The sequence below is a fragment of the Periophthalmus magnuspinnatus genome, chromosome 12 (assembly GCF_009829125.3).
Source record: "Periophthalmus magnuspinnatus isolate fPerMag1 chromosome 12, fPerMag1.2.pri, whole genome shotgun sequence".
NCBI lineage: Eukaryota > Metazoa > Chordata > Actinopteri > Gobiiformes > Gobiidae > Periophthalmus > Periophthalmus magnuspinnatus.
Window position 1 is genome coordinate 3,169,369 of NC_047137.1, and position 11,700 is coordinate 3,181,068.

At 38.7% G+C, this 11,700-nt stretch overlaps 1 protein-coding gene across 1 annotated transcript; it reads left to right on the forward strand.

The window, feature by feature from the left end:
• The first annotated feature begins 469 nt into the window (after positions 1-469).
• On the forward strand, positions 470-7,102 carry LOC117379449 (protein phosphatase PTC7 homolog). Its single transcript, XM_033976168.2, has 6 exons — positions 470-978; positions 1,829-2,008; positions 3,163-3,361; positions 4,156-4,279; positions 4,488-4,617; positions 4,725-7,102. Exons 1-6 carry the CDS (start codon positions 777-779, stop codon positions 4,781-4,783), a joined length of 894 nt encoding a protein of 297 aa, XP_033832059.1. The 5' UTR covers positions 470-776; the 3' UTR covers positions 4,784-7,102.
• The last annotated feature ends 4,598 nt before the right edge of the window (positions 7,103-11,700 follow it).

An 11,700-nucleotide genomic window follows, 5' to 3' on the forward strand; every position in this document is an offset into this window, starting at 1 on the left:
TTAACCTTGATTGTGTGCAATTAGTTCATTAAAAGATCGTGGCCATGGGGTCTGCAGATAGATTGTGGAGATGAACCTCAGCGGTGTAGCGCTTCGTGCCTATGTGGCAGGGATAACGCTAGAAGAATATTCGCCATGGTAACTTATAGTACCAGACATATTTTGATTACTTTTTGAAAATGTAGAGCTCAAGTTTCTATAAACTAACTGTGTTGATTTTACTTTTTTGTATTTAATGTTAGTTAATGTCCGTTATTATTATTATTATTATTATTATTATTATTATTATTATTGTTGTTGTTGTTGTTGTTGTTGTTGTTGTTGTTGTTGTTGTTGTTGTTGTTGTTGTTGTTGTTGTTGTTGGCCGCAACAATTTCCACGGCGAGAGTAGTATCCATTTTCTCTATCTTTATTGGTATCACATTAGTTTCTAATTGGCTGTGGCCGGTTACGTCATTTTGACGTCTATCGTAAACGTTGAGATACCCGTATGTACTCGCAGCTTTTCGACGGCAACATGTCGAAAAGGAGGGAGCCAAGCGGAGGAACTGCGTTTGTGAAAGGCACGGTCGAAACATAAAGCATTGTTAAACGAGGCGGTGTTGTTTTCACGTGCTTCAGATAAGGGTTGCATCAAAGTTACAGCTTATTTAGAGGGCAAGTGAAATCCGGATGGGTGGATAACGACGCTCTTTGCCACGGAGAGGTAGCCCTGTAGAAGCGGTGGAGTGACGGGTAGCAAGCTAATACAGGTTGGGGTTGCTGTTTGTTAGGGGATGTTATCCGTACTGTCCTATGGCAGACTTGTTGCGAGGGCTGTCCTTGGAGGACTCTCTCAAACCGATGGTCGGGACTACAAGCTAATCAGTGCCAGCTATGGCTTTGGTAAAGACTTTCGTAAGGGAATCCTGAAAAAGGGCATGTGCTATGGGGATGATGCGTGTTTCGTAGCACGACACAAGAGTGCCGACGTTTTGGGTAAGATTATTTCCTTTTTTAAAAAAATAATAATAATAATAAATAAACATTTCAAAAGCTACATATGTGCTTGAGTGACCTTCACACGTGTATCGACCCTCGGATGAAAACATGACACCCCACCCTCTAGGCTAAATGACAACTGGCATCACCCTTTTGATCTTATGACAACACTGCGTTAATCTCACAGGTCACCAATACGCAGCAGGCGAAATGATAAAATATATGATATTCTACTGAATGCATTTATGTAATATATCCAACATATGACGGGCAATCCTATAGGATACACCGAATGACCTTTCACCTAGATAGGCTCCTGTCGAGGATCTACTTTGACAGCGCTAGATAATATACATTTTAAATGAGGATTTGTATTTGGAGTCATTTTGAAGAGGCCATACTTGAATATATGGCGCTTTATACCCTTAGATTGATCAGGACAATGTCTTGCAAAGGTCAGAATGGTTGAGCATGGAGGCAGCCATATTGCTAACAGGCTGCTAACTTATTTAGCTTTATGGGCTTTGTCCTCACCAGCTGAGAGCATGGGAAAAAGAAGAGAGGAAAAAAACACCACCACCACGTGACTTTGTTGGTCGTTTTAACTGTGATGTACTCTGGTCATTGGTCAGTTGTGCTGATGTACTGAATCTTTGGGGTTATTATTTATTTATTACTAGAAAATAAATCTGGTTTTGTTAATGTTAATCATTGTTTTTTAACGGACACAGTTCTGAAACATCCTAATGGAAAATAATTTACATGAACTGCAAAAGGCAAAATCCGTATATTTTTAATCTATTGTAAAAGTGTTCTGTATGTCCTCACTTTTAATAATCTTTTTTAGGAGTAGCAGATGGTGTGGGAGGTTGGCGAGACTATGGTGTTGACCCATCTCAGTTCTCTGCTACCCTCATGAGAACCTGTGAGCGTTTGGTGAAGGAGGGACGCTTCACTCCGAGTAATCCAGTGGGCATTCTGACCTCAGGCTATTATGAACTCTTGCAGAACAAAGTGCCCCTACTTGGTACGAATGAAGCATACAAACCACAAACAATAGACTATATGGTGAGCTTGTAGTCATAATCCAGTTTTACCCTGAGTATTGGACAATCACCCATGTGTAATACACACACTTGGTTTGAGTGTTTTTCATACAATTTATTGTTTCAGTCATCAAAGTCTGGTTGTACAGATGAAAATACACCAGATGTGCCATAGAATTTGGACAATTGGAGTACCACTACCTAAATTTTTTTAGATAATGGTGAGAATATGGTAAAGTCCCCACTTCATGCATGAGAACAAGAAATGAAAATTGCATCTTTGTTATTGAAATTCCATTTCTGTGGTATACTTAGGGCGATCACTGCCAGCTCAGTCCTTTATTGTCTTAGACTGCATCATCAGATGTCTAATACTTGCTACAGCAGAAGCATAGTCAGACTGGATTGTACTAGACTGGAATGGATAACACTATCATAATGTCTTGAGGGTTCATGCCTCTGGGTGCTGAGTCCTGTATTGACAGTAAATTAACTTCTGCGGTAGAACTCCATCGCCATGCCTCTTCTCTTCAACTCTTGGACTACTACAATTTACTCTACAACAATCTTCTCCATTATTTCTAATTTAATGCTTATGAGGTAACTGCTTAAACATAAGCAGGTGGCTGTTCTTTCAGCTGCAACCTGAAATACAGACCTTGTGTGGCTTTGCATTTTTTTCCCTTGCACATGCTGAACATTTATATGTACACTTCAAGTTACAGAAGGTCAAGAACCTTACAGCAGTTGAAGTGAGATTTTAAAAGCTTGGAATTTGTAAACATGGGGAAAGAAAGAGTCAAATTTTTCAGACACTGCCCCTGATTGCCCCCTACTCGGCAAAGGCTACATGCATCTCTCGCAGTCTTGTTGTAATGTTTATCAAATGAGCTGCTTATATTTTGGGAAGCTTTTATTTGTGAAGGTACTTGCACACTTAAACGCTAGACAGTAATTTGGAAACTGGATCAACCATGGGACCATTTTGGTCAGTAACAATTATTTCAAATAATTTGTCTTCAGAACAGTTGAAGCATACTTACTGTTAGTTTATTCCAGGGGTTCACAAACTAAAATGTGTGTTTTGTTCTGTTTGCAGCTTTACTCGAAATAGTTAATGTGTTGTCTTTTGCAGGAAGCAGCACAGCTTGTATTGTGGTTCTGGATCGGCGGAGTCACCGGTTACACACTTGCAATCTTGGGGACTCAGGCTTCTTAGTTGTGCGAGGTGGAGAAGTGGTACATCGTTCTGATGAGCAGCAACATTATTTCAACACACCCTTCCAGCTGTCCATTGCTCCTCCAGGGGCTGAAGGAGTGGTGCTGAGTGACAGGTTAGTTTTTACATGACCCTTTCAGGAGTGACAAGAATTGCAGTGCCTGGTAACCCTGGTATCCTCTGCATTTTAATTAATGCATTTGTAGGTTGCACAGACAAAGGGTTGTTGCTTTTAAGTTCATTACATTTGCCCACATGTACTAAGAGCCAATATCTAATTTCCAGCTCAGTTCACCTACTTGTTAGATTTGAGGGGAGTCAAGAAATAAAATCTAAATGTTGTTGTGGCTTACTATATTTTTGTTGCAATATGTCCTTAATGTTTAAGAAATATTCAGAACGTTGTTGGTCGTTAGCTTTTAGGATAATTTTGTTTTTACTTACTACATCAATAAACTATGGTTAACACTTCTACACGTGGTAATGGTTTCCAACTAGGCTCCGTTATTGCACATGTGTGGTCAAGCGGATGTCCGTCGCCAAAACAGCCCTGATTTTTCATAGTTGGCGATTTGAGGTGGGTAATGGTAACTCCCACAAAAAATGCATGGGAGCCAAGTCATGGAATGGTGCCAGCTTTTATAAACTGAACGCCTGCATACTAGACACTGAAGGGTCTATTGTATAACCCACTGTGAAGGCCAGCTGTATAGTAAGAAGCTACATCATAATTACTGAAAACGTTTTAATCAAGCGGCTTACATAAAAGGGCAGCTTTTTTCTGAGGGTTATTAGAGTAGGATCAGAAATGGGCACTGTGATGACGTGCTGTTTCCGAGCACTGGAGGTTGGGTGCAACCTGACTCTTACTCCTGTGACTGATCGTGTTGTGTTCTGTTTTCTTTTTAGTCCTGAAGCAGCAGATAGCTCATCCTTTGACGTGCAGCTTGGTGACATAATCCTGACTGCCACAGATGGCCTCTTTGACAACATGCCAGACTACATGATTCTCCAAGAGCTTAAAAAACTGAAGGTGTTTTTTTTATTACTGTAATGGCATCAAATTGTTTTTTTGTTTTTGTTTTTTTACGAGTTTGATTAAGTGAATTATACTTTATTACTCTAGTGCAGTACTAGTGCTGCCTGGGGATAATTTTTTATTAGATAAAATTTGATAAATAATGGTAAGATTATATTCACCTTTGTACATTTTTTAAAAGGTTGTTGTATTTGTATTTTAGACAACCAACTATGAAAGTGTCCTGGAGACAGCACAGAGTATTGCCAAGCAAGCTCACGATCTTGCCTATGATCCCAACTACATGTCTCCCTTCGCACAGTTTGCCTGTGATAATGGTCTGAATGTTAGAGGTTTGTACAGCATCATTTATTTTTGAAATTTTCTCCTTTCAAATATATTTTGAAAATTGATTCAGTAAATTGACCAATAATGTCTTATCTCTTTTCATCCCGTACAGGAGGGAAACCGGATGACATCACAGTGCTGCTGTCTATTGTGGCTGAATATACAGACTAAAAGTTTTTCTTTGTTTTCCCATCTGCCTGAGTCTTCCAGTTCTTCCAAAGAGCACTGCATCCAATGGGCTGCCAAGGTCCACCTTCACAATATACACTCCTTGCTCTGGAAGCTCACAGTCACCAATATTTTTTCTTCCATTATTTTATTTTAAGGTGAATGGACTTCTAGGGGTGTTTCATGTTGATCATGATGCAGAATGGTAGGTGGCATGATACTGAGCTTTTGTGAGAACAATCAGCCAGTTGTTTTGGTTTTGAGACAAATGTGTCTAATTCACGTTTATGCACATGTCATTAGGGATAATTTTATGGGGTAAAACGATGGTTCCCCAAGGTGAGGTTGGGACCCCTTGGGAGGTCACAAGGCATTAGCTGCAGATTGTGAGATGACTTAATTGATGATTAAATTTAAAATTGTGCCACTTTATGTGACCTATTTTTTTAAACTGATAACTAAATACGTGTAAAATTGGACCAAATGACACAAACCACTACAGTAAATGCAATTAAACAATTTTTTTATGTTTTACAAATTGAAATGATCAGACAACAATTACATTTTGCAGTGGGAATCCCGGGCCAGTTGCATAGTTGTTTTGGAGGTCCCAGCCTGAAATGTTTGGAAACCCCTTGGGATAAAATATGGATATGAAGAGGCAAAAGTTGGGTCTTCATGTTTTTGGTGGGAAATGTGTGAATTGACAGAATAAGATTAGGATTTTACTCTTAAGAGTAGATCTTTTGAAACTGTAAGCCTTTATGTGAAGCTAATTCAGGTTTTGTCATTCAGCTGATGCATATGTCAGTGCACACATCCTGATAGGTTGTAAATATTTTGTTTGCTTACTAAGCAAATGTTACTATTTTGATAGGTGGACACAAGCGTTCATTCATGCAACATTTCCTTTGTAGTTTAGTGATCAATTCCAATCTTTCATTCACTGAAATGAAAACCTTATAAGATGTCTTGCTTGCATTGTGTGTGCGCGTGTGTGTGTGTGTGCGCATGTGTGTGCGTAAGATGTAAGGATTTTTCATTTGAATGTCTCATATTTAATGTTTATCCTTTCAGAGCTGTGGCTGGCATCTGTGAAAGCTTAGAATTGCAATGATAGGTCAGGCATAAATTTTACAGAAAAAGGATGTATTTTTGTAAAAAATATTGTTACCTTAAAAAAGCTTGATGTGTTAAATGGCATTATGGATGGATTACCTTAATCTGCGTTGTGTTGCGTGAGTATGCCGTTATATATATTTTTTCCATCCCTTTACATGGCGTGCTGCTTATTTTTGTACTTTATATCTGTTAAGGACTTGATTCAGATGGACATGGTCACATGATTGTAACAAGTGCTTGTAAATTTGGGTGCTGGATCCTGTCACGTTTGTTAACAATACTGTTCTTGGCATTTGAAAGCTAACTTAAAGTATTTACACTTGAGTGGAGCACCAAAGACATGGTTTTGCATATATCTGTAATTGTTTCAAACGGCATTACTGTAAATTTATGGCCATAATTCTGTTGAGATTTAGGACTGTACATATAGGAAAACAAATGTGATCAGAATACTACACTGCTCAAGCTGATTGTTTATGCAGTGTACAGGTTTATAACCAAAGAAGGAAAGCCATATTCACATTTTCTATTAGGGCATTGCTAGGTTTGCCCTGCTGTATAGATGACTCGGTGTTTTGTCATTTATACTGTCACAGTTTTGTTTGGTTTTTTCATTCATAAATCATTGACAACCTGTTAAGAGTTGAATTGCAAAATTATATGATGATTCTTTTTTTAACTAACCGCATAATGAGTTTGAAGCTTATGGCCAACACAATTTAAATTTACTGGACGTTCTCTATGGTACTATTCAGTTGTGTCCCTTTTGTTTTACATTACAAACTTGTGTTGTCCATTTCCCTGGCATCCTTTGTGGCACTGGTTAAATTTCTAACGAAGTGTAGTGAGAATAATATAACCAATATGCATAAAAAATTAAAGGGTATAATTGCTTGAACTTACTAAGAAGGTGCAATGAGCACAGTTTCAGCCTTAATAGCTAAACCTGTAATCTTTACTGTCATTGCAGTCTCTTTTTCTGTTGCTGATGTTGCCCAATGTTCACGTAAACACAGCCTGTTCATCTTGGATTTTAAAAATGGTGCTTCTATTGTCTGCTTGGTATGATTGTTCTCTCAGCTAACAATGTCTATGTGAGAAAGATACACATGTTTAGAGTGTAACAATGCAGGTCTAATTTATGTAAATGGTTTATAAAAATGTACAATATTTAAATAAAGAGTCTAGTATTTATAATAATTTTCATTTTTGTGGGGGCGGCTCCCTATTTATTCTACAAATCTGTTATGTTATATCTTAAAGATGGAGATTAATTGTTTTTATAGAATAAACCTTAACATGAGAGGAAAACATGAGCAAATATATTTTATATATTGTTGTAACATTTCGACAATGAAGTCATAATTTCATGAGAATCAAGTTGAAATCGAAAAGTCGTAATTTTACTGTTCAAATGACTGTTGAAAGATGTGCTCGCTGTGGCCTAATCTCTATGGCCATTGCGCTGTTCTATTAGTTTAACCTCCTAGGACCTGGTGTCCACATATGTGGACAACACATTTTGGGTTGTCTAGGTCACAATGCAAATTTTTAGAAGAAGAAAAAAAGCAACAATGCAAAATGTTCAATTTAGAGTTTAGAATGTTCAAAGTTTATTTATTTATTTTATTTTGTAAAGGCTCATGTCTTCCTGCTCCTGTCAGCAGCACTTCACATGAGACACATTGATCCAAGAGGCACAATTGTTGTTTCTCATTCTGTTTTTACATTCAGGACAAATGTTGCTGTGTTCAGGCACTTAGTAAATAGTTTTTGCAAATCATTATTCAAATGTTTTATCAAAATGATTAAAATGTCCACATATGAGGACATTTTACATCACTTTTCTGAGAAACTACATAATGTGCAAAGATATTTTTTTGTTTTTACAGTCATCAGGTCCCAGTCAGCCTAAATAACAAAGAGAAGTTCATAAAGCATGTCATGCAAGAGCTCGAGTCTTAGGAGGATAATACACAGCTGAAAATGATTTTAGTCCCTGATCCCGAATTCTTTATGAGGAATCGACCACAGAATGTGTTCCCCAGTACAGGGTCTAGAGCACTGCATACACCCCATGGATGTTCCAGGCAGACTGAGCCAGACATGAGCTGCCAATGCCTGGTTGCACATGGCTCCACAAACAAGTGTAAATAAGTGTCAAGGGAACAGATTTGGTGAAAATTGAGCAACGACTCCTACACCTGTATTTGGCTGAGAATCAGAGCACAGCCGGTGTCCTGCTCAGGAGCACTCAGCTCAGGCGCATGGAGGTCGCTCCTGGGGAAATGAGTCAACAGTTGTTAATGTTTAAAAGGCCAGCTATATGAAGTTGTATGTCCATCGTACATAGGTTTTTATTTAATTTAACTCAAATAAGGGCCATTCTTTCGCATTCTGTTGGTGGCTGCAAATTGTTCTTTTTCAATTTAACATGTCAGCCCCTAAATCTGGATAAAATAACTCCTTTATTTTGACTATGACTTTATTCTCGTAAAATTATAAAATTGCGGCTTTAATGTCAAAATGTCATGACTTCATTTTTGTAGCGTCTACATACACATGTGCACAAAATTGTTCGTAACCTTCGGTTAATGAAAGAAAAACTCACATTAGTCACAGAAATAACTTGAATCTAAATAAAAATTCTATGAAATTTAACCAATGAAAGTCAGACATTGCCCTTCAACAGAATTATATATATATATATATATATATATATATATATATATATATATATATATATATATAATCATGAAACAGGGCTGAACAGGCTGGAACATCAGTGTCAGATCGCACTATCCGTCGTTGTTTGAGCCAAAGTGGACTTAATGGAAGATGACCAAGGAGGACAACACTGTTGAAAACAAATCATAAAAAAGCCAGATTGGAATTTGCCAAATTGCATGTTGACAAGCCACAAAGCTTCTGGGAGAATGTCCTATGGACAGATGAGACAAAAATGGAACTTTTTGCCAAGGCACATCAGCTCTATGTTCACAGATGGAAAATGAAGCATATCAAGAAAAGAAAACTCCCTACTGTGAAACATGGAGGAGGCTCTGTTATGTTCTGGGGCTGCTTTGCTGCATCTGGCACAGAGTGTCTTGAATCTGTGCAGGATACAATGAAATCTATCTGGCTGGCCAGTGTCAGAAAGCTTGGTCTCAGTCACAGGTCATGGGTCTTGCAACAGGACAATGACCCAAAACACACAGCTAAAAACACCCAAGAATGGGAGGATAAGAGGAAAATATTGCACTATTCTAAAGTGGCCTTCTATGAGCCCTGACCTAAATCCTATTGAGCATCTTTGGAAGGAGCTGAAACATGCTGTCTGGAAAAGGCACCCTTCAAACCTGAGGCAACTGGAGCAGTTTGTTCATGAGGAGTGGGCCAAAATACCTGCTGAGAGGTGCAGAAGTCTCATTGACAGTTACAGGATGCAGTTGCAGTGATTGCCTCAAACGGTTGTGCAACAAAATATTAAGTTAAGGGTACCATCATTTTTGCCCAGGCCTGTTTCATGAGTTTATTTTTTATTTTTTTATAATTCTGTTGAAGCATGGTTGAAAAGCAATGTCTGACTTTCATTGGTTAAATTTCATAGATCTTTTATTTATTATTACTTTTGTCAGATTCAAGTTATTTCTGTGACCATTGTGAGTTTTTCTTTCATTAACCGGCAGGTACCAACAATTTTGTCCCTGTGTGTAATTTATTTTTTTTAAAGTGATGCTTTATTCGAATAAAGTCATAGCCACAAGAAAACATAATTTCACAAAAAATAAGGGTCACATTAACAAATTAATTATGCGGATGCTACAAGAATAAAATAAACGTTTCGACATTAAAGTGGTAATTTTACGTAAATAAAGTGGTAGTCAAAGTTAATTTTAATCAAGTTTTAGGGGCTATCACATAGGTCAAATGTAAAACAAAGGATGCAATTAAAGTCTTAGTAAATCCAAGTAAGTTAGTAAGTTCTGCTGAAGCAAAGTAGCAATGTGCTGTGCGGAGAAGAGTGGTCCGAGCCTGTCTCCGGGTTCTGTAGTAGAGCTTGATGAAGGCCTGAACAGAAGGACATGACCTTTCCCAACTGAAACAAGGGCAGCTGAAACACATAAGCATACTGAAATGGCAAAAAACAGTGGCAGAACATTTCAGAGTGTTGTGAGAGTACTTGACCCACAGTAGCTACTGGGAGCAGGAGGAAGGGCTCCTCAAGGCCATACAACACAACACTGTCTCCATCTGCTGATTGATTCTCTAAGTTTAGCCATTGGAATGAGGATGACGGCCTCTAGAAGAGAAAAAACTCCCGCCAGAAGATAGAGGTGAACTACGAACCTCAATCAGACACGATATCAGTGGGGAGTCCATGCAGTTGAAAAACACGATGTATCAGGGGCTCAGCTGTCTCTTTAGCAGAACGAAGTTTAGCCCGCGGAATGAAATGGGCGATTTTACTAAACTGATCAACAACAGACAGGATAGTGGTATGTCCATGGGAAGCAGGTAAGCCAGTCGAGTGATATATGAGACCCAGGCTGGTGAGGAACAGGAAGAGGAAGAAGATAGCCAGCAGGTGCTTGGTGAGTGGGTTTAGACTGGTACCAGATTCGACAGACATTGACAAAATCTCTAGTGTCTTCATCCAGGGTATCCCACTAGAATCTTTGTCACTCATGTAGTCTAAAAAGACTGAAAAGTTGTGAGATAAATCAAAAATGGCATAGTATCAGAACTATGGCCATTGGGTATCTTTAGTTAAGCATTTTGCATTTCCAAAATACATTCTCCTTTGATTTACCAGTCTTTGTAGATGATGAATTCCTTTTCAAATGGAAAGAAGTCTGTATTGGAAAAGCTCACCAAGTAGACCTTGTTTGAATCCAGCGGTGGTGATCCAGGACAGAAACCAATGTCCATCCATGTTCTTCTTTCAATGATTCATGCATCAGGACAGAAACCAAAAGGAAGACAAAATTCCATCTTCACTGTGTTCTGGACAACCACTTGTGGATCCCACTCTTCTGACGCCATTATTGTTGTGAAAAAATTACAATTCTAGATGAAAAGTAATCCATTTGCAAAGCTCGGTGAGTTTTGAAATACAGAAAAAAAGTTTTATTGTTTGTTACAGCAGATACAGGCAGGACAGGGCCCATACCTGCCCTGGCCACAGACTGGTAGCCTCCCGGCCTCTCCCCCAGTTCCCCTCTCAGTCCGAGTCCCAGTCTAAACAACCTCTGAGCATCTGAGCTCAGAGCTGAGCATCTGAGCTGATTTTATGCCAGAATGACAAAGCTACATACATTTCAAAGTAGAGTGAGTTTTGTTTCACACCCATGAGATAATGAACATGGACAGGTATTACTACAACGAGTTTCCTGTGGGATGGAGACAGAGCCTTCACACATGTTTAATGTGTAGTCTGGGTCTGACAGACTGATGTGATCTCACTCATGTGATCAAATGCATTTAAAGACACAACATAAATATACTTACATTTCCATCACAAGGGTCAAGATTTATCTTTAGCTGCAGGGCCAGGTTCTCATCAATAAGACTGATGTGACAGCCGAAGTCAGTAAGAGTGGTGACTGGGAGTACCACTCTCAAGCAATAGATGAAACTTGAAACTGAGGCCGTTTACAAGGGGAATATATAGAGGATAGACTTAGTATTCCCCTTTCTACTGATGAGCCCACCCTGGAGCAAAATTACTAGGCTTTCCACAGTAGAGACATAGATTACGCTGTTGGTGGTGTTCTCGTTCTTCAGGAGAGAGGCTG

What these genes read in the sequence shown, in the direction of transcription:
- LOC117379449 (XM_033976168.2), top strand. Translation starts at nt 777, where the DNA reads ATGTTATCCGTACTGTCCTATGGCAGACTTGTTGCGAGGGCTGTCCTT. An exon ending in GAACAAAGTGCCCCTACTTG is followed by an intron (nt 2,009 to 3,162) that starts GTACGAATGAAG and finishes TGTCTTTTGCAG; the next exon opens with GAAGCAGCACAGCTTGTATT. An exon ending in GGAGTGGTGCTGAGTGACAG is followed by an intron (nt 3,362 to 4,155) that starts GTTAGTTTTTAC and finishes TTTTCTTTTTAG; the next exon opens with TCCTGAAGCAGCAGATAGCT.